Here is a 22,744-nt window from a genome sequence, read left to right as displayed (position 1 = left end):
TTCGGGATCTGTGCGCACAGGTACAGATTTGGGTTATGTACCCATGGTAGAGCTGCAAAACAAAATTAGCAGCCATCAATGGTTGCTGACTAATCCATGGACGTTAAAATCAATCACAGGGGGAAATGGACAATAAACCTTGGCTAGTAATAATTAATTAGCTTGAATTACTATGCTTTTTGCACAAGGAATTCAACTATATTCCAGAATCTTAAGTTGAATGATTTGAACCTGTTCGATTAAAGTTCAACTCCAATATGTGTTTCATGACACTTTTGATTTGGTAGGTTTTGTTCTTTTTCCCCTTTCTTTTTCTTTCCTCTGTTTTCTAGTAAGTATTTGGGAAGCAAAACTTTGTTACATTCAATGAATACCAAACTGATCAAAGTTAAGTCATGGTCACAAAGGTGAATCACACACCAACGATGTGGGGGCACATAGGTGACAACCAATTCTCCAGAGGTACAAAGAGGGTAGAGCACTCATCTTGGGTAGGCTTGCTACTCCTTATTAGATGCTTTCAGCACTTATCTGCTCCGTATGTGACTATCCGATTTTTACCATACGCGTGATAATTTGTATATGTCCTTTTTTTGAGTCTCGAACTCAAGAAAGGTTCTCTCAGTGCTCTGACACCCACGCTGGATAAAGGACCGAATGTGCACACCAAAACTTGGATAATATACGCCTTTTGATGTCTTTTAGTTACTACGTAGTTTCAAACTTTAGTTGAGCTTTTGATGAGTTTTCCGTTGGAACTAGATTATTAATTGTCAATAGTACCATAGACCTTTTCTTGGTAGGAGCATTTATGTTTATGATTGACCTCATGTTGATAGGTTTGCCAGTGCTGTAGATTTTAATATCGAGAAATGACAACTCCAATCTTAAAGATACTTTTACGGTTAACCAGCATCATGAATTTAATTGGTGTCAAATTAGGTAAATAAGAGACTTCATGTAAAGTTTAGTTTTTTTTTTTTTTTTAAACAGATACAACGTGTGTGCAAGTACGTTTTTTTTTTTTTTTTTTAATTTCCGATTTACCAAAAAAAGAGTACATTTTTTTGTATGACATGATGCCCATGTTCCGGGTTTGGAGAGCACTGTAAGAAAGATTTTTCCAGTCTCCTGATTAATATACTATGTACGTAGTATAATATGAGGTTGACATGTTGTAACGTGTTACGTAGTACTCCAATTGGTTCTCCTTCTTTCTTTCCTCTTTTTATTTTATTCTAATCTACAACTCCATATTCTGGTTTTATAGACCCCTCCAGGCGATCGGCTTTGGGTTTTCCGGCAACCGATGATGTGTACTCGACGATTAGAGTGGGCCTCCCATGACGGTTTGATACACCACTGTTTACTGTGATCCAAAAGATGAACACGACAACGGCAATGGTTATGTCGAACTATGGCGGCAAGAAACGAAGACCGCGCGCGGTGCGAAATATGAAGACTACTTTGTAGATGTTTAAATTTTTTTTGTTTTGTTTTGTTTCTTTTTTGTTGGGTTTTGAATTTTCTTTTCCAGCTTTTGTTTTGTTTAGATCTTTGACCGTGTAGTTTTTTCTTAAATATATATATATATTTTTATCAATAAAACTGTATCTGATGAGTTTTGAAAAGAAAAAAGAAGTTTGACAATTTCATTAAGGAAATTGATTTTCGCGCTCCAACTTTGTACGCAGGCGCTTCATTTTGTACATGAAGTCACTAGTAACTTCACGTTAAAAGTGGAGCGCCTGCGTACAAAGGTGGAGCGCCAAAATCACTGTCATTTCATTGACTAATTAAACAGTGACATCACTTTCCACTCCCTGTGGCAATTGCGGCGCCAAAGAATAAGGAATGTGGTAAAGGTGTAAACTAAGGGGAGAAAGTGGACATTTTGGACACTTTGGACATCAACAGTTATTTGACTCATTACTAATAGAGGTGAATTTCAAATGCAAGAAGTTGACAATAATATCCATAACGAGGGAGTTGGGCTCAAACTTAGACTAAATACGATTAATTTAGGAGCGCATTATAATCATGGATGGGAAAACTAAAGTATCCATTAGAAGAATTTTGAAATCCTTGAGCAAATGTGGTAAAGGTGTATTCTAAGAGGAGAAAGTGGACAATTTGGACATTAACAGTTACTTACTTATTTGACTCATTGACTAATAGAGGTGAATGTCAAATGCAAGAAGTTGACAATAATATCCAGAGGGAGCAGCTCAAAACTTTAGACTAAATACGATTAGTTTAGGAGCGCATTGTAATCATGGATGCGAAAACTTAGACAGGCGCTTGACCGCCTTGTCCTTTGAAATCCAAGCCGGAGCCGCACCGGCCACTTTCAGGAAAATCACAATAAACTACGAAGATTCTACCACTAATTCACAAGCCATCTTCCACCCTAGCTTTCGTATCACTTGTAGCTAAATTACTGATTAGTTACAAATTTTTAGCATAAAAACCCATTTGTAAATTTTCCCTACACTGCGCGGTTTTAATCTACACTTGAATTATTGGTCAATACATCCAACTACATTTCCTAGGCCTCAATTTGATAATGTTAACTGTGATATTTTCACTATTTTGATGATTTTTAGTACGAAAGAGATCTTACAGATATTTCCCATATATCCACTGGAGTATTTCCAAACATTTAACATTCCTTTCGCTTGATGATATCTTTGTGTGCTCTCCATATCACAATAGGCATAAGCAACTTCGCATCCATAAATACTAAGGTGAAGGTATCTGAATCTTGTTCCACAGAGCTTTAATCGCACATGGCTGCATACGGACATGCTTGCAACATAGATATTCAAGACAATGATCCGGACACAATGTGTTCGAATGCGTGCATCCCCAAGTGGATTGTAAGACTCTGGACAACTCTGTGTCTAAATCTGTTCGGATATTTGCACCTTTGGACAGCTCTGTGTCTGAATCTGTTTGGATATCCGCACCCCAGAATTGCTCGGGTTTTATAACATTATTATACCTATTCCATTCCATCCTCCCCCTTAAATCTCCAAATTCTAAAATCCATGAGCCAGCTCTTGATATAACCTCAATTGTTAAAAGTTCAACCACCAAAATAGTCACAAGCTGAAATCAAATAATCAATTTAAACTTTGTATGTTAACCATATATTAAGCCCAGGCCACCAACGATGTTCTGAACGAATTGTGAAAAGCTGAAATTCAGGGTCTACATGCGCCTTTTCCTATCTTTTTGATTGGATTACATTCTTTAGATATACAAAGATAGAGTGAAATAAGAAAGAAGCAAACAAACGTTTATCAGCAAACTGAAGAATGATCATATGTACAGTTACCTATCATCTTCGCTGCTTTCTAAAGTGCTCTAGATCGTTCAATTGCGCTTTCAAAAAAGTGTGCTCGTGCTGCATCTTTTCTAGAAGAGTCTCAATCGTGAGCATCTCATCCTTTAGATGGTGAATCCGCTTCTCCAGCCAAGCCATCATCGTTTCAGGTGTTTGTGCAATTACACCACTGCTGGCACCAGTATAATCTGCTTGAGTTATCAACTGGATCTGTTGAGGTCTAGTTAATAGCACGACTATGCTTAGCTGCAACAAATACAAGTAAATCTTTAACGTAAGAGAAGGCTATGCAAAATGCAGAAGTAACTATAATCAACTGTAATTATCCTCTCTTTATTTCTTTTTTGTACTTCGGCCCAAAGTGGACAAACACTCCAAGAACAAGGAGAAATGATGCAATTTAGCTAGATGAGAAAAATGCCACAATAACCAGCTCAAAAGACATAGAGTGCCACATAACATGATGAGAACTAGAGTATTGAGTCTATTGACGTTCTTTATTCATTCATCAAGCAAATCTGTGGGACACGTGCCACATGGCAATTCTATGATAGACGATATCGAGAAAGGGTCGAAACAATATCAAGGAATCCCAAAGCATTTATGTAGTTCGTGATTCTGTGTTCATATCAAAAGGTATACATTACTTTAAGGGAAATTTATAGAAATGGTCCTCCTAGTTTCATCCGAGTCTCATTTTCGTCCTCCAAGTATCAATTGCAACTCTTTTGACCTTCAAGTTTGGTTTTTGTACCAAATTGGTCCAATTGATAACTTCTATCAGACAAAATGGAAGAAAAAAATTAGATTAATCGCAGTTTGGACGTTGCAGTTAGTACCAAGTTGGTCCAATTGATAATGCCTGCCCTCAATCTGATTTTTTCCGTCCAATTTGGCTGACAGATGTTATCAATTAGACCAACTTGGTATGAAAACTAAACTTGAAGATCAAAAGAGTTGCAATTGATACTTGGAGGACGAAAATGAGACTCAGATGAAACTGGGAGGACCATTTCTATAAATTTCCCTTACTTTAAACTGGGGGAAAAAAAAAAAGCAATGGGATATCATTTTCCTAGTAATTCAAACTGTTTTTGCCAATCCTTTTGAATCCATAATTCAATCATGTCTCACATGTAAGGACTGCATTCTCCGCATACATTATTAATTGCGCAAATTCAAATTCCGAATATTGATAATTATTATTCTATTTCAAATTTAAAATTAGTAAAATGAATTCTTCATGACTAATTGTTAATTTAGTTTATTAGATGATTTTCGTCGCATTGCATTGTTAGCCGAACACCCGTCAAGCATCATGACTGGAACGAGCCATAATCCTCCTACACATCTTATTTGACCTTTCAATCTTCCATGAGCTTCAGGAATTTTGGTCTCTATATCACCACCTAAAATGTCCCCTAATTTGGCCCTAGATCGCCCTAATCATAACACTCACCTTCCATTCTCCAAACCCACACTCAACCCCACCTTTTTTATCCATATGCACACTATATACTTGCTTTAAACCCCTCCTCACACACTCCCTCACACCTAGTACGAATTGCAGCAAGCATTGCCTCAACCCCCACCCCATTTGGCCTCCAAAATTGTTAGTAATCATCACACCATAACCCCACTGAACCCTTGTTTAAGTTCATACTCCATCTCTCTTTTTGGCAAAAAACCACCATTACACTCCATTCTAATTCCTCCTCTCAATCACGCTCTCGGAGACTCTGAAAATACCTTCTCCTCACACTCTCTAAGTCAGTAGCATTCCCCTCCCTCCTTCCTTCTTCATCCTCATCTTCTTCAACTCCACCATTAAAGCTCACTTGAGCTCAAGCTCTCAAGCTCCCAAAACTCAACCACACTTCCACCAAGAGATCCAATCCATTCAACCTCCCCTCCTAGCTCCAAAACACTCACCGGAGTCCACCCAATGATTTCCAGCTGCTCATTGATCAAATTTGGAGTTCGTGGTAAAATATTTGTAAAACTTGCTTTTTCACTTAACACATTGGATCGAAGAAACTACAGACTTTTAGGTTTCGGTACATGAAAACTGCATGGCCAGCAGTTTCCATCCACACAGTCAAGCTTGAATCTGCCCAGAAATGTTGATCCATCCTGATGGCCTGCCAAGAAACCGAACATGGACCTCACTGGAGATCTCGTCCAAACGCCCAGTCCCGACCATTCAGACAGGCAAAGCTGCGACATAACCTTGCCATGTTTTTTGCACGTTCCCTTTCATTTTGGCATGTGTGTGTATCCAATACTTGGAACTTGTTATGTTCAATTGCATGTATTATGTTCATTGTTACAAATCAAGCTTTGTTTAACGTGTGTTATGTGTTGTGATCGCTTACGCTGACTATCGTTGGATCCGAGATTAAATAATGTATTTGATCGACGTTGTTGATAAACAGATTTGGAAACCATTAAGTGTAAGATGTGGGTAATTCTGGACAATAAACCTAGTGGTTTAGTCAAAGTAGATTGAGGGTTTTTTTTTTTTTTTTATCAGCAAAACGTAGATTAAGGTTACAAACAGATTGATGAATCACAGGCAAGTAAAACGATGTCATGAGGCGTGCTATATCATGAGCTATACTACTTCACGAGCCATGACATTGTCTTAATAGATGAGTAAACTTGATGTATGGGAACGTAGGACAGGAACAATTTGGGTTTTCGTAATTAGATGTCATCTATGAAGCATGATACTCCGAAACTTGTCACGTATGGGTATCGGATACAGGATATAAGTATCCTATATTTAAATTAAAAAAAAATTCATTTCGGATATGCAAGGATACTTAGGAGATACGTTGGGGACACTTTTCGGGTACGGCGAGGGTGAAAATGAAATTCTTTTAAAGGGGAAAATTGTAAATACAGTACATGCATATGAAAATACTTGATAGATACACAGATTGAGACATAAGTAACCGATCAATACTCACATATAGAGACGTAACCCTAGGACCATACGTTCCTTCGAGTCGAAATCAATCGATTCAACCCTCCCTCTCTCTCTCTCAAACACAGAAACACAGCAATTGTCCACCACATATTTTTATTGTATGCACATCATACCCTGTACTACATAATTACATGTATATACATACTGAATCGCAGATGTATATACACATATTACATATACATCTATTTCTTTTATTTTATGCCTAATAGATGACTGTTTATTATAGACATATCCCTGAAGTATCCATTTCTTATTTTGTTGGGTTTTACCATACCATCATATCCGTATCGTGTTGTATGCATATCCCATATCTGTATATGTCTTCATAGGATGTCATGAGCCATATTATGTCATGAGCTACATTGTCCTACCATATGAGTCAGACTTGGCATATAGGAACGTAGTGAATATTGAATATTAAACATAACGTATTGGAACACCCAGTAATATTTTAAGCTGTTAATAATGGACTGGAGAACTGAGTGTTAAGCAATTCACAAAATCTTTGTGTTGGTATTTTCCACACTTGTTTATAGCTTTTCTGTGTATGTCATATTGTCATGTCATGCATTAGCATAAAGCGTAGATTGCTTTATTTTACTGAGTGCTTGTTACTCATGGTGCTACATTACCCCGGAATTTCAAGCCAGGTGTAGATGGAGCCCAGGTCGACTACGAGGACACCACAGAAGTTGCAGACATTGCTGAGACCGATAAGATAGTGGAGCCCTGGATGTACAAGACGGCTTGCTCTTTCATAAACTCTTTTTGTCACCCGGTACTTCAAGGATTTAATTCGAAAACTTTATACGGTTAACAATTGGGTTGTAATATTGTAATTTCAATTTCACACTAAACTCTACCTTTAATGAAATGCTCAAGTTTATTCTGCATTTTGTAAAAAAAAATTTAAATCTTTTTATTAATGCAAAAGTTTGTTTTCGGGGCGTTACATCACATGCTAGTTTTTTTTGGTACAAACAAGATTTTATTGTTACTACAAACTCGATTATATTTCAGAGAGAACTCTCCTTTGGGTTGTGCAGTTAGTTTTCAATAAGTTCATAGGTGGCAATCCATACTAAAGGACATGTTCAAAGAGAAGGTAGTAATGAAACAAAACAACTGAACACATTTATTTCAAGGTAAATCAGAAAGATAAATGTGCAAGTTAAAAGTATTTACCTGCATCAGAAGAAGAATTACAGCAAACGCCATCACTAGGAGGACTGTAACTTGGCTTTGAGATTTCAAAGAACTAGAGAAATTCACCACAGCTTCTCTAAATAAAGATGCAACCGAAGTAACAACATTTAAAGTCACTCGCAAGGGATCACCGACTCGTTCCTTCTCATCAACGGAGTCTAATGATATCTGTGGCATTCTTACTTCACTTGTCCCCTGTGACCGTACTGCCACAGTTTCTGCTTCCCCGTCTTCATGAACTTGACCCTTAATAATGAAGTCAGCCACAGAACCTCCTGGTGTTTTATGGGGAAAAAGCATAAAGAAGAGAAGCACTTCAATTATCAATAATTATCAGCTTATCAACTAACGGATGCAAAACATATATGGCAAACTATTACCACATGGACAAACTTACTTTCTTCCTTCTCAAGGTTCTTTTGTTTCAACAGTTCATGTGCCTGCAAGAGAGAAAGGAAATATGACTTCTTTTTTAGCAATATTAACTTCCCATAGACAGAAAATTCACTGAACACACGAGAAATCAGAGTTCACACATTTTTAATCCAAATGGCATAAGCATCTCGAGTCTCATCCAACGTATTCTGCACTATCTTCCCTGCAAAACATTCAACCACAGCATTCATCAAACCATAACTTGATGCTTGTAGAAGTATTAGCATTTTAAGCGAAAAGAACTGCATACAAAGGGGAAAAAGCACAGCCAAGCATATACAAACAACGACATGATTTATTCATACAGATGTATTAAGCTGCTAAATCTAGATATATTAGTATTTTCTTGTGAAACTAGACATGAATGCTGAATCATGACTCAGTCAACAAACAGAAACAACATAAACATAACCAAAGATTCCAAATCATCATTATCACCACAAAAATTGAGGCCTTTTGCAAACACTGCCCAGAAATAACTACATTAAGCACACATATCTACTTTTGAGTTTAGGCACACCTTTCCACATGGTTTTCTTGGAAAATGCCACATTCGCATATATCCTCACAATGCAGCTCATTGCTGGGCCATCACCATGTCTCTCAACATCCCAAAGCCCCTGAACAGTCAAAGGCAAAAATGAAATATCAGAAAGATGTCAACTGCATGAGAAATTCCAGTATTTCAACAGGTCTACAGAGATAAACAGCGGCCATTAGAAATCCAATGGCATATCTACTGAGTGGCTAGCTTTAGTATAAGAAGCTTTGGAGGCCAAAAATGAAGATTGAGCCCCACAGTTATGAAGAAGCCTCGAGGTCCAGCGTAAAAAGGCTGACGTGCTTATGGTCTTTAATTATGTTAGCTTCGTATGCGACTACTTCAGACTTCGGAGGTAAGAGCAGTCAAGGTTACTATGGAAATTGCTAAATTCAACGACATAACCAGTGTCCTTGCCACAGGTCAAAAGACTATGGTTTTTAGGTCTTAGAGAATTCTAATTAGTCAGCACTTTTCAATAACAGCATGACTGTATATATAAATAATGAGGTACAATAGAGTGATCAGCAATAACTACCATGACAAGTCAATTAAGCCTAAAAAAAACCCAATCCCACTCATTGTCAAAATTTGCAAACTCTCAAGATGGTAACAGCAACACAACAGTAGAAATATTGAAGTTTAATTAGGTGGCACATAAAGAGATAAGGCAGCCAATACCTCAACGCGGAAGTAATCGCCATACGGTACATCATTGACTTCTTGTGAAGTTTCAATAACCAAATGACTGATACAAATCAAAGGCCAAATTGTCAAAAACCAACCATCATATGCCCAGTGACTAGTACAAAAGTACATAGCAGTAAGCAACAAGCTTAACCACAGAATACCCAAATGACAAGCATTTAATTGATGCACAATATCACAGGAAAACATTTAAGATCACAGATTTGAAGAAACCAAAGTCTTGGTGATCTGTGGGAAAACCATGGACATGAGCAACAAACAATTAAGCAATATCTAAACATGAATTGTCCCCTAACAGATCCACAGTAGACACATCAATGCAATGAATGCTGATCTCCCCGTCGTGTTCTTTAAAGCGGCAGTCATAGCAATCGGAGAAGCAGTTAAACAGACATAGGAGGTATCGGAGGTTCTGATGTAGAGGCAACTGCCAGGTCATAAATTTAATATATGGAAGTGTTGGATTGTGTCCCACATCGCCTGGACAAGCCCCCTCTATGCTGGTTATAAGGCCCTAACTTCCCTCTCCTTAATACCTGGGTTTTAAGGAGACTTTATGGGCTGAGCTTTTCTAACATAGTATCAGAGCTTTGGTTGGGCCTTTCGTTGGTGAACCATTGTCCGGTTGCCACGCTTTGTGGGCCAGGGGGTTTGTTGGATTGTGTCCCACATCACCTGGACAAGCCCCCTCTATGCTGGTTATAAGGCCCTAGCTTCCCTCTCCTTAATACTTGGGTTTTAAGGAGACTTTATGGGCTGAGCTTTTCTAACAGGATGCATAACTTCACCAAATAAAATCAAAACATCATATTATTGAACCTAACCTGCCAGCTAGATAATTAGTGAACCTCTAAGAGTTTTATAGTATTAGTTCTATTCGTCTCTCCCATCTATTTATTTTCTTTGGGAATTCACCAGAGCAGCTAGGATTTGGCAGTCGATCCAGGGCTAGTGTTCGCATAGCCATGAGGCGCTCAACAGACCTTTTAAATCTTAAATTTATTTTTGGTATAAACATGGTATGGTATGAGCGGTAATTTTTATATTTCCCCAATCATTCAGAACAAACAAATACAGTTACTTGTTTTGTTTCACCTATAATCTGTCTTATGGAAATCCTGTACACGGATGGATTCTTCAATAAATAAATTGAGTACTGATGACGGACAGTCAACACCTAGACAAGGGCACGGACGTGTCTGATACTTTCAGACTTGTCCATCAGATGCTTCTTACACAGACATTATGCTTCTTATGGGGGCGGCCCTTACTCCCCCTATCCATCCAGCATGAAATGAAAACTAATTCATCTAAACAGATTAAATTCCATTGTTTACCCTCAGTCATGAGTTGCTTCACGCTGTCTTGTCCATAAAGCATGATTAAAGGGCATTTTGAAAGTATTAGATTTCTCTTCAATATAGAACGTACCAGCCAAACACTGGATTGGACCAACCTTGGGATATTCAGGTATTTGTCCACCGCATTCCAATCTCAATACATTAACAGGACTAAGCTAATTTATACCAAGATTGGTACCAAGGTACTAGGAGTATAATCCTGCTTACATACAACAATGTAAGTCTCGATCACTTAACTGAGGATCATGCACACTATCTAAAAGTAAAGGTAAAATATGGAGATATTTTTTCCATAAGTTTCCCTAAATGCACAACTTCAATAATCCATAACTCAAGGTGTTTCCAGGTTACTTAAGATAGGTAATACTATATAATTGCAAACTTTCAAAAAACAAGTTCAGATCCCCTAAGTTGGCACTGGATTAACATTTTCCAAATAAACCACAATCCTATATCAGTAACCTGTTTCTATAAACTCGAAATTTCTGAACCTCCTGGCAGCTGCCAAACTTTGCACCTGAATAAAAGAGGGAAAAGAACAACACACTATAACACCCATTGCACAAAATATAGGCCACTTCCAATTTCTAGCCAACTTGAGAACAGAATAATACCAAGGTAAAGTTTAATTGGATGTTTAAATGACGTATCACGAGCATGCCCAAAGTTGTCGTGAGGGTACCATGAGCTGCACCTAAAATCTGCAAAGCAATAGGGTACTATTTGAATGGAAGCGAAACACCATGTTGCCCAAGACTTACAAAAACTCTTTCACAAAAAATCAGGGTACCTTTATCTCCACATGATCTATGAAAGGATTCCAGGAAATCAACCGCGTCATCCGAAAAAAATAGATTAAAAAACTCCTCTACCCTGATCTGCGCCCCAAGAGATGAAATTGCATATCAGAACAAGTTCCTGGAACATGTCAACATTATAATAGGTACTTGACAGAAATAAACATTACTTACATAGATACATATTGCACCACATAAAACAAATAAACACCAATTAAAAGAACAGAATACTACCGGAAACTTCGATTCTGCCACCTTCGTAAAACAATCAGGTACTGCACAGCAGAGACAAACAACTCAAGATCTAAAATTTGAGTGCCAATAGACATCCAAAAGAACAGTACTGGGTAAAGAGTACTATAATACTTTCTAGTTCTTTTCAAGATGAAAAAGTTGCTAGTGTTGGAGGTGTGATGCGTAATCATCACGGGACCATTCATTCACTTTTGTAAAACGACACTGTATGTCCAGAATGTGGACTTCCAACTTACCCTAATGTGGTTTCTCTCTTTCTGACGTGAAGGCTTTAGAATTTCCAGTGAATAAAATGTCACTCCATGCACATTTATGCATACATCCACACAGCACACACAAGTATGGATAGGAACAATATGATGCAATTGCTACCCAAACCAGCCAAGAGAGAGAGGACTAGGTAGTGAAAGTGCAAGGGTGCTTCCTTAGAGCTTTTCCACTCAGTCATCTTGAGGCTTTCAAATGAGTAGTGCTACTGGTACAGCAGCTGCTGTACCAGTAGCATTTTTGCTTTCAAATTGGGAAAAACAAAGCTGAAAACATATCCATGCTTATTATGTCATATCCACGGCAAGTAGCAGGAATAGCAAAGTTCAACTGAGGACAGACCAACAACATGATGAACAGATAATCTACCAATACATCTGCTACAAAGCTACAGGTGAATATTTAACTTAAAATCTGCTAACCTTTAGGAGCATCAGAGTTTTCCTCAACCCATGCCAAACTCTTTCGAGAGGAAGAAGAATCATTATTTACAGCCGGTTCTGCATCCTCTTCTACATTATCTTGCACGCCTAAAGATGATACAATTCCATCTTCACCTTCTAGTGGAAGTTTAGGATCTTCAAGTACAGGGATGTCTCTTTGCCTGATCCACATGATGCAGTAAGACCAATTTTTTTGTGAACCCTATCTTGAAAAAACTCAAATTTTGTACGGAAGTACCTTTTACTGGAATCTGACTCATACTCCAAATGTTTGGAGCCCATGGCCTTTTCAGTCCCAAGTTCTCCATTCTCTTCAATGTTGAGCTCCGACTTTGAATCCTAATACGAAGTATAACAGATTAAAAAGTCATGAAAAGTATAAAAAAAACAAATAAAAAGTTAATCACAAAACTCAATGCCAAATTGAATCCACTGAATTAATTTATTGTATGTCATGAAAGTTATCATCCCTGACAAGTCGGGAGAGAGAGGAAATACCAGTGAATCAGTGCATTCTTTACTTCCATTACCATATTGACACCAACCATCCCAAATGAGCTTAAAGGCTTCATCACGGGAGAGAAAAGATGTAAAAAAATACTGCAAAACAGTAGGTTAGTTAAGAGGTGGTCACCAACACAAAAGTGAAAGATAGACTAATCGCCTGTCCTTTAAAAGATCGTTGAGGCAAGCGTTAGATGATAGGGCTTCATGGATCAAGCTTACTACCTTCCTTCCTCCAGCAATAATTTCAATGGCAGTAGGAAATATTCCTGCAGCCTTTGCTCTTCGTACAGCTGTGACTTCATTGAATGGGATTATTTTCTGAATTGTCAATGCAACAAAATTCCAATGGAAAAGTTAAAATCGTTATACCATATAGGAATTTTAAATTTGATCCTGTTAGACTGTGCTATGTTTATATCTTAACATATACGTAACTTGAGGTTTTCATGTTGCTGCTCAAAAGTCAGAAAAGAGAGGAGCAGTTACCAGTTTGTGCTATGGGTCACATGAATAGGATAGCACTACAAAGTACAGAAATAACCATCAACTAATAGATTTGCATAATAAGGCCACCCTCACAACCAAATGCCCTTCATTAATTTTTGAACCATGGGAAATTGAAATTTTAATGTAGAAAAAGATAGTATAGTTAGTGTGTGGTCTTTAAATGGAAACCTATTCACATTCTTCTTTGCTTTATTTTCTTTGCCCCCTTCACTAAAAAAAAAATTTCCCAAAGATACTACCATTTATGGGTGTCCTCAATGCAAAAGTAAGTCACTTTAACTGGTGCTTATTTCTAAACTTGTCTTCCATACTTCGTAGTAATATTCTTCTTTCCAAGGACATCCCACTCGCGGCTATGCATACAATGTCGGAATTTCTTTGAATTTCTCAATATTATGGATGCATCCTATACCTTCTCATCTAAGTCTCCATGGATAGTATTCTCCATTCTCACTCGCTTTTGGAAAGAGTGTATCCAAAAGTCCAAAGGGTGTGGTTCCACCAAGGGCGCGCATACTTTTCCATCCCAAGGTAGAACTTTATTAACATAACATAAATAATAGAATCGGCGGAACCAGCTGATACAAGACGAGCACAGTGAAAACATCTTTGCAGTTACAAGTAATTTCTCTTCACTTTGGTGTCTCTCCCTCTCTTTTCTATTTGTTGGCAATACTATAGCGGGAGTTCAGCCTCCTTCTGTCAAATAGCTGACCATAGCAATACTATTCCTTCTTCACAAGCTTCCAACCGCTCACATGGACGCTTCAAACCCAACAGTGTGACCAAAGACAGTTTCTGTTAGAATATAGTATTAGTAGTAGTCCCACATTGCTTAGTTTACTTATTTACTATGTGAGTTGTCTATATAAATAAGATTGTTATGTGTTAGGGTTAGTTAACACAACACCCTATATACTTTTCCTTATTTCTCTCACAACATGGTATCAGAGCTCACCATCCACCTTAGATATACAAAACCCTAGCCGCCACCCTCTACCACCATCATCATCTCACCACAAAACCCTAAATCTACTGCCAACATCATCTCTACTGTAGTGTTGTGAACAGTGTTCGCGCATATGTGAACAGTGCTTGCTGGTTTCTCTCTCGCGCGACCTCTGTTTTATCTAGGCGATCATCGTACCCTCCGGCAATTGTTTTTCTGGCCCATCAGCCCCAGAAACTCCAAGCCCAGTCGATCTCAGCCCTCGAACAACCCAGAAATCCCTCATCCAGTGCTTGAAAATCCTTAAAACCCCAACCCAGCTCTTCTTCACTTTGAACAGCCCCAAATCAGGGCCGAAAGTGCCTGAATAGTGTTCGAAAGTACCAGTTTGTGTTCACAATCCATACATCAGGTTCGAACTTCCCTTAAAACCGTAGTCGGTGTTGTTTTTTGGATCTGCTGATGCTTAGGCTGTTAAGTATCATCCTCTGGTTGATCTATTTCTCGTTCTTCCGCTGCTCTGTATGCTGTTCTTCGATCAAAATCAAGTTCAAAACTGTGTTTGAGACTCAGAAGTTGTGCTCTTTGTTCTGTGAGTTCTTATCGACCATAGTTCACATTTATATGTCTCTTAATCCGTTGGTTGCCTCTCATTGCACGGTGACATGTTTGCAATGAAATCTTATTCCGATTCTGCTTCCGCCGTCTCTGGTGGGTTTGGTTCTTCATTCAGCCATGGTCATGGTTGCAGCCGTGATTCCGAGTATCATGGTCAGGTTTTTGGCCATGCTTTTGGTGAGCGTGGTAACATATATTGTTTTGTCGTTTATTTCGTTGACGTTGGTAGTTGGTTGATGGTACTTAGTTGGTTCTTGTTGGTCATTGAGATTGGTAGTTAAAGTTGGTTGTTGTTGGTCGTTGAAGTCAGTCGTTGAAGTTGTTCGTTGATCGTTGAATTCGTTGGTTGTTGAATTCGTTCGTTGTTCGTTGTTCATTGGTCATTGAATTCGTTTGTTGATTCATTGGTCGTTGAAATCGTTAAAGTTGTTTCATTCGTTGAAGTTGTTTCGTTGGTTGAAGTCGTTCGTTGGTCGTTGCTATTGAAAGTTGTTCCATTGTTTTAACAAGTTGGTTGTTTTTCGTTATTGTTGTTATTAGTTGAGGTAATTGTTTCATTGGTTGATATGTAACAAGCTGGAGAGTCTCCAGCTTGAAGGGGGGTGTTAGAATATAATATTGGTATTAGTCCCACATTGGTTAATGTAGTCTTATGTTATGATCCATTATATAAATAAGAGTTGATTGTGTTAGGGTTAACTACACAACACCCTATACACTTTTCCTTACTTCTCTCACAACAGTTTCCACTTTTTCTTCTAACAATATCCAAATCAACCAGGCCGTGCTCCAAAAACTTGGACGATTGGTCATTAACTAATTGTTAATTAGAACACCTTCAACTCGAGAAAACTCAAACGCAATTACTTGTGGTTAGGAACCTGGATACATTTTCTCCATACGGCTTTGCAAAAGTCATGCCTCAGTCTAGTTTCAGGAAATCACTTACATTGTTACCTCCTATTTTCCAATACCTAAGCAAGTTGACTCTCCATAACACTTTGGAAATGGAATCCAGTGGAAGCTTCATGCTCTAGGCTCTATGGTTTGAGCCCTCTCACATTGATAAATATATTTCACCATGGCAAAGAAAAGAGAGTTAATAAATGGAAACACAAATATTGCATAATACTTTCTCCTTCGGATGCTCTTGGTCCCTTACAGGAATTCCAACTTTTTAAGGGGACAAGAAAAATTGCATTCAAACTCAAATTGAGAGGTATTAAATCCCTCCATTGCCCCTATGTCCAAAATATTGATTCCAATCCTAGCTATTAGTAGTAAAGGGTAGTTTTACAAGACTAAAAGCTTCATACTTTGAATTTCAAAAAGGACCAATAATTTTGGACATCCAAAGATAAAAACATGGACCACTAATTGCGGACAACGGGAGTACTAGCTAAAGTATCCGCTCTGTTACAATAAACGGAAATTGAACCTTCAAGAATATGAAACCGACAATAGAGAATTGACCACCATACCTTTGTCTCGAATCCAAAGAGATTGGAATAAAAGCAAATATGTTGGCTAAACACGTACATATGCCCCTGCAACCACAAAATTAAACTTCAACATTGTTGTTAAGCCTTGTTTTTAAGCACTGAATATATTGCAGTCCACGAGAATCAGTCAATGGTATTTTGGCCTCACACCCAGATTTACTCAGGCAACCCAACTAGGGCCTATCTGGCCTCAACAAATAATAGAATTTCATCAATCAACCTAGAGAGCTTGAAAGCTACTGAAATTTAGTATTCTCGTTCTATGTGGAATGAATCTCATTATGTGATGAAACGAACCTTACAATAGCTGCACACAACAAATAAAACCAGGAGTTTAAGTGCCTCTAGAAAACGATTTAATAACCAGGAGGAGGCAATTCAACAGCCCACAACTGATCCCTGCACCCCATGACTAGAAAGTTCTAAAATTACCCCCAAAAAAACTTTGACCTCTTATCTAGAGAATCATGAAATCCCAAGGAACCTCATGAACGGCTTACTTGAGGTGTCACATGACAATTATAATCAAATTAAGCATGAAATCTCGAGGAACCACTACTTCCTGTCATAGGTACCTGAAGAAGAAAATTCTCTTGCAAAGCACAATTAAAATCTTGAAGAAGGACCTGTGAAAAAAGTCAAGAAAAATAAAATGTAAATCGTTCCCTGCTTGATAGATTGAAAGCAAAACAGGTAAAACATGAGAATGAGGCACCCGAAGAGCGAAAGCAAGATGCATCATCTATGGCCATCCACGTATATCAAAAATGGCTCAACACAGATTTGTGCACGTTCACACACATATAAAACGGAAGGAGGATCACACAAGTGACCGTGAAGTAGCATCTACATGAAAATACTACGCATTGCCAAAAATCTATACCCTGCAAGAAATGACAAATCTATACCCTGCAAGATATGATATACTGTTTAACTAGAGGCTTAATATATTCATGACATCCACTGAGTACGGGTTCCAATACAAACAATTTTTCAGAACACACATCTTATCAGTTCCTCAAAATTTCAAAAAAGTTATTGTCTTCTTCCTCTTCCCATGAAGCAAATAAAAGCTCAAATAAGGATGTATACCGATATTGGAATTTTCAATCAATGATACCTAAACAAGTACACATAACAATGTTAACGTCTGAGGTGGTTACTGACATGCATGAGGCAGAGAAACAATTGAGAAAGATCGGGTGTTGGCTCCTGAACCTTCCCAATTCGACCCTACTCCGTCTTCTCCCCCTCCCCCATGGTCCCCACACACAACACGCACAATATTCATGTATGTGTTCAGAAACGGATACATAGCCATGTTCATAACCAGGGTAGAGGGGAAGGAGTTGTGCAGTTGCTGGTGAGGGAGAATGGGATGGGTGGACTAGAGGGGAGGTGCAGCAGCACCGGGTGATGCGGCTGCGCGGGGGGTGGGGGGGAAGGATTATCTTCGTACTCTTTATTCCGTTAACAGAGTAAGTTTTGTGTTCTCATCCAGAAATTACAGGGAGGGGGTTGTGTGCATACTATTGGAAGTCAAAAAGGTAATCTTCACATCAGGTAAACCTTGTTAATGCATCCAACTCCAAACCAATTGGCAAAGAGCGGAGAGGCCGTCCAGGCTCATATACTAGTTTTGGAGGAGAGAATTAACCGATGTGGAACAAATCTTAATACTCCCCCGCACGTGCGACCCCCAACTCGCACATGGAGAGGTAAACAAAGGATCCATAACACACGGATCACAATGAAACAAAGTGCAACTATGGCACAAATAAAGGGGAAAAGCCTCCAAAAATCTAGCTCTGATACCATGTTAATTTCTTGGAGGGTTCCAACATAAAACCAATTGGCAATAGGTGGAGTAGCCTCTAGATTTTATTAACCAAGTTTGGGTGGCTTAGATGAGCGATGTGGGACAAGTCTAACACTCCCTCTCACGTGTAGCCCGGATGCACGTGGAGGTACGAATTGAAGAAATAAGAGATTTGACACGGGCGACCCCTCACGTGCAGCCCGGATGCACGCGGAGGTATGAATTGATGAGTTGACTCGGGCGATGGATACTTGACCACACGATGTATGGCCACCCAAGGCCTAGCTCTGATACCATGTTAGATTTCTTGGAGGGTTCCAACCTAAAACCAATTGGCAAAGAGTGGAGAGGCTGCTCAGGCTCATATACTAGTTTTGGAGGAGATAATTAACCAATGTGGGACAAATCCCGATGTGGGACAAATCCCAACAAACCTCATGGGCGAAAATGAAGTTTGCCCAATAAGTCTAGGCCCTAGGGTAAAGGAAATGTATGCAATGCTTGTCGTATATTGTGCAAAATATAATTGAAATCCATCAATTCTGTAATCTATGAAACTTCAATCAGAGAAAAACTTGTTACTTACTACTATCTGATAAGCACGTAAGTATGTTTCGATCCCGTAACTGGCTTTAAAAGATAATTCTTTACGCCAGTAGACATTTAACCAGGCACGAGGAACATAAGATCATTATGTTAATAAACTAATAGTACATCAAATAACAATCTACTTCATACTCTAAACTAATAGAAAAAGCTGCAGCAACAACAGAATTAGAATAATTTAAGCAAGATGTACAAAGAAAGCTCATAACTGCCCAAAAAAACTACCATTGGGAAAGAAGGAAAAAAAAGAAGAGGATCTTTAGCTCACTCACTTCGTCTGGCGGAAGACGAAAAAGATTCCGATACTCCTCACTCTTCGGAGAAACCTGAGGCATTAAGATAAATACCACAATCACTATTTCATGCACGCGAACGTATCTCTATAAAACTCCCTCATAAAATCAACAATGCAGTCAATCAAACACACAAGGTCTTCATTAAACAAGTATTGAAGTCAATTTAGGCTCAAAAATGTCGAAATTCAGTTTTACTTTATTTATGTCTCGTACTTTTCGGGAACCAAAATAAACGACGACAAGATAAAACGATACATACAATCAAGCAAGCAGACTAGGTCTTTCCCTTTAGTCCCATGGGCTAAGTGTGTCTTGTTCTCACACCATGTGCCACGTTGGGCTTTTATTGAGTGGCTAGCATTTATGGGCAGACTTTCCACAAAAGATAGACTTTATAGCTGGGGAGTGGTCAGTGATCAAAAATGTGTGCTCTGTCAGGTTGAAGTCGAATCACATGAACACTTGTTTTTTGCTTGTGCATATTCTAGTGCAGCGTGGGATATACTCTTACAAAGGAACAATATATTTAGACAGAGTGCTACTCTTGCTGACGAGATGGCTTGGGCTGTCAATCATAGAGCTGGCAATTCGTGCTTATGCACAGTGTACAAACTTTCTTTGGCTGCCTCCATTTACTGGATTTGGAGAGAGAGGAACAGGAGGATTTTTCAGGGGCAAGGGGCTTCTGCTTTGAGTCTGGGTACTCTGATCATTGAAGAGATAGAGCTTGCTTGTGTTCATGGCGAGGTGTGAAGCCTTGTGATACTACTCGTTTGGTAGCTAGGACATGTTGTCTTAGCTCTAGATTTTTTGATCAAATGTAAAGTCTTGTTGCTTTATTTTGTGTTGTTTCCTGGGCATATAGGAGGTCGTTAGGTTGTGCCTGGTTTTCTTTTTTGTAATGCTGGGTCTTTCCCGTGGTTTTTATTTAGTTGGTTTGCTTTATAAAATGGTTTAATTACCCAAAAAAAAAAAAACAGACTAGGTCTTCGAAAGAAGTATTGAAGCAATTAGAGGCTCAAAAAAACTCAAAGAATCAGTTTTTTGTTTTTTCCAAACAGTAACGCAACTACGACAAAATCGAACATATTAGTATTGATCGAACCTGAATTTCAAATTCTCTGGAATAGTTGGGCGAGGAATTGGGCGGATCGGCGGCGTTGTATGACAGTCCACCAGACGAGGAGTCAGAGGCCGCGTCGGAGGCTCGTCTGGAAGGCGATGATTCCACCGATTGCACGGTTTCGGTCTTCGTAGCGTCCGCTGAAGCCACCGCCATTCCAGGGAGAGAGAGAGATCTAAGCCGTGGGAGTCAAAATCCGGTGGACTGATAGTTATGGAGAGAGAGAAACGGTAGAGACCGGAGAGAGAAAGAGAGAGAGATGGGGGTTTGGACTTTGGAGGGGGGAGACGTGTAATACGAGGGCGGTTGGGGTTTTGCGGTATGTAGAGAGACACAGAGAGAGAGAGAGAGAGGTGTCGGTTAGAAAAAGCGGTGTTGGTGTTGGGGTTCTCCGTGCACCGCCGTTTCGGTTGCTGGTAGGTAACGGAAAGGCTTTTGTCCGGAGACGTTGACCTGTTATTCCACGTGGCCTGACTTGAAGTAGACGATCGATGCTCTGTTTTTTTCCGGTCTTCTAGATCCTCTGTTTTTTGGGATGAACTCGACTATTGATACCGATAGGATCCATATTGATAGGGACCGATGGACGGACCGGGAGACCCTGCAGGCTGCTGAGCATATCTCGGCCTTTTCAAAAGTGTTTTGAACAGTCCGGATGCAAAGGTACTGAACGGAATTTTTTTTTAAAAAAAAGAAAAAGAAAAAAGATGTTTCGATCCGGGCTGTTGATTCCGAGATGAACAGCCGGATTGGCCGCTCGGCACCCGTTCGGCACGTTCCCCAGGTCCCCGATGGACACGCGCGACTCATTCTTGCACAGACAAACAAATATAAGATTTGATGGCCCGTCGGTACCCCATTGGAATGAATTCTATCGATTCCCTTAGGATTACGCATTTGGAATTTTCAAGATTTCGCCACCACATCTATTTTGTTTCAAGTTTGCTACCATCACACACGAACACGTAGAAAAAACCACCGAAAAAAAAGAAAGGCAGCCAAGTGTGCAATTATGTTTGGTTTGTAGAGTTTGGTTAAAATTCTCTTTATCCAAACACCATTCTAATTTCCAAATCAAAAGGGGTCGTTCAACAAATCAAGGTTTTACTTTGTATGTGTCAAGAATCATACTGACATCCCCATTTTTTTTTTTTTAATGATGAGATTATGAAGGAGCCATTCATGTATATATTTATCTCGCATTAACGGAAGTTTCTCAAACTCTTATTAGTTGGTTCACACGAGATATAACAACTAAATTTTCAAATACAATAGTATCAAAATGTGACCGTCAGCAGCATAACTAGTTCCATATTAATTTATCGACCAGAGTTTTTTTATTTTTTTAACATGTGTAGTAGATTTTATAATCTTGTTACCGGAGTACAAACAATCGTTACTATTTGTTGAAAATAACGACTCACTAATTTGGAAATTCTATTAATTCTTAAAGTCGGAAAACATCTAAAATTTAAAGGTTGGATTTTAGGTGTGTATGGTTAGATCTAAAATTTCAAGTAATTTGAGAGTTAATTTTGAACGTTTGTTAGAACTTACTCATAATCTCACAACTATGACAATAAAACTTCTGAAACTATTTCAAATTATTATTTTTTTGTTGCAACTTACTCATAATCTTGCAGTTATGACAAACACCTTTACCAACTTCTGCTATATTTTATATTTATAATTTTAAAAATAATCTAAAGCTATATTTAAGTATCTGTTTTCAATACTATGGCAAACTTATGAGTTATCTGGCAGGCTTAACTTATGGTCTGGGTTGAGTGACCTATCGGGTCAGGTTTCCAGAATTTTTAAAAAATGTTTCTTTTGATGAAGCATTATTTAATTTTATTTTTATATCAGATTTTGATGAAGCATTCATTCAATCACTATTTACCTATGACAAAATAAAACAAAATCACTATTTATCTGGTCTAAAATGATCTGCACTTATTGGGCTGGCAGTAATGGGCTTCCCGATCCATCCATGTCAGACTTGAATACTACTAATCTGGAACATTGGGTCCATTCAATTCACCCGAATGATCGGGCCTACTAGGCCCACCAAGCTAAGAATTCACCTTGCATAAAAAGGCTTAACACATTTCTCTGTTATTTTGAAATGGGTCCCTTTTACGCTCCCCCTTCAAAAAGGTACCGTATTGTTTATGAAAGCAATGTTGTGTTTAGAGGAGTCGTCCCGCATTGCTCTCGTATGGAATGGGAGATCAATTAGGTCACGTTTTCTAATTTTGGTGTGGCCACATAACTCAAGGCTGCGATTGATGTGATCATTTCAGTCGGAATAAATAAATAAATAAATAAAACACTTCCAAGACTCAAGCCAACGCACATTTCTCTAATCTTAAATCTCCTCATTTAGTGGAGAACAAGCAGGTGATGACCCAATTAAACAAACACATTTCAAACTCTTTAGTGGACCAAACCAAGTGAGAA

The 22,744-nt window shown here is 38.7% G+C and overlaps 1 protein-coding gene and 2 long non-coding RNA genes across 6 annotated transcripts; all 3 read right to left on the bottom strand.

The window, feature by feature from the left end:
- Positions 1–3,122: 3,122 nt before the first annotated feature.
- Positions 3,123–20,822, bottom strand: LOC131331804 (protein VASCULAR ASSOCIATED DEATH 1, chloroplastic). 4 transcript variants are annotated; one of them, XM_058365739.1, is made up of 19 exons: positions 20,264–20,819; positions 19,135–19,188; positions 17,013–17,063; positions 16,417–16,482; positions 13,084–13,179; positions 12,853–12,954; positions 12,593–12,693; positions 12,334–12,515; positions 11,624–11,664; positions 11,383–11,470; positions 11,207–11,293; positions 11,055–11,109; positions 9,205–9,271; positions 8,503–8,602; positions 8,084–8,145; positions 7,945–7,987; positions 7,527–7,822; positions 3,341–3,595; positions 3,123–3,233 (listed from the first exon to the last, which is right to left on the bottom strand). In XM_058365739.1, the coding sequence occupies exons 1-18, from the start codon at positions 20,435–20,437 to the stop codon at positions 3,344–3,346; spliced, it is 1,917 nt and encodes a 638-aa protein (XP_058221722.1). In that variant the 5' UTR covers positions 20,438–20,819; the 3' UTR covers positions 3,123–3,233; positions 3,341–3,343. The 4 variants fall into 4 exon arrangements, with proteins under 4 accessions (XP_058221722.1, XP_058221721.1, XP_058221724.1 ...); XM_058365738.1 differs by having other exon boundaries at positions 3,123–3,595; XM_058365741.1 differs by lacking the exons at positions 3,123–3,233; positions 3,341–3,595 and having other exon boundaries at positions 7,670–7,822; positions 7,941–7,987; positions 20,264–20,821.
- On the bottom strand, positions 3,672–5,594 carry LOC131331810 (uncharacterized). Its single transcript, XR_009201526.1, has 2 exons — positions 4,382–5,594; positions 3,672–3,995 (listed from the first exon to the last, which is right to left on the bottom strand). It is a non-coding gene; the product is annotated as an uncharacterized LOC131331810 (long non-coding RNA).
- Positions 17,427–19,128, bottom strand: LOC131331809 (uncharacterized). Its single transcript, XR_009201525.1, has 2 exons — positions 18,691–19,128; positions 17,427–18,006 (listed from the first exon to the last, which is right to left on the bottom strand). It is a non-coding gene; the product is annotated as an uncharacterized LOC131331809 (long non-coding RNA).
- Positions 20,823–22,744: the final 1,922 nt, after the last annotated feature.

The sequence above is a fragment of the Rhododendron vialii genome, chromosome 7a (assembly GCF_030253575.1).
Source record: "Rhododendron vialii isolate Sample 1 chromosome 7a, ASM3025357v1".
NCBI lineage: Eukaryota > Viridiplantae > Streptophyta > Magnoliopsida > Ericales > Ericaceae > Rhododendron > Rhododendron vialii.
This window is presented reverse-complemented; position numbering and strand designations above follow the sequence as displayed.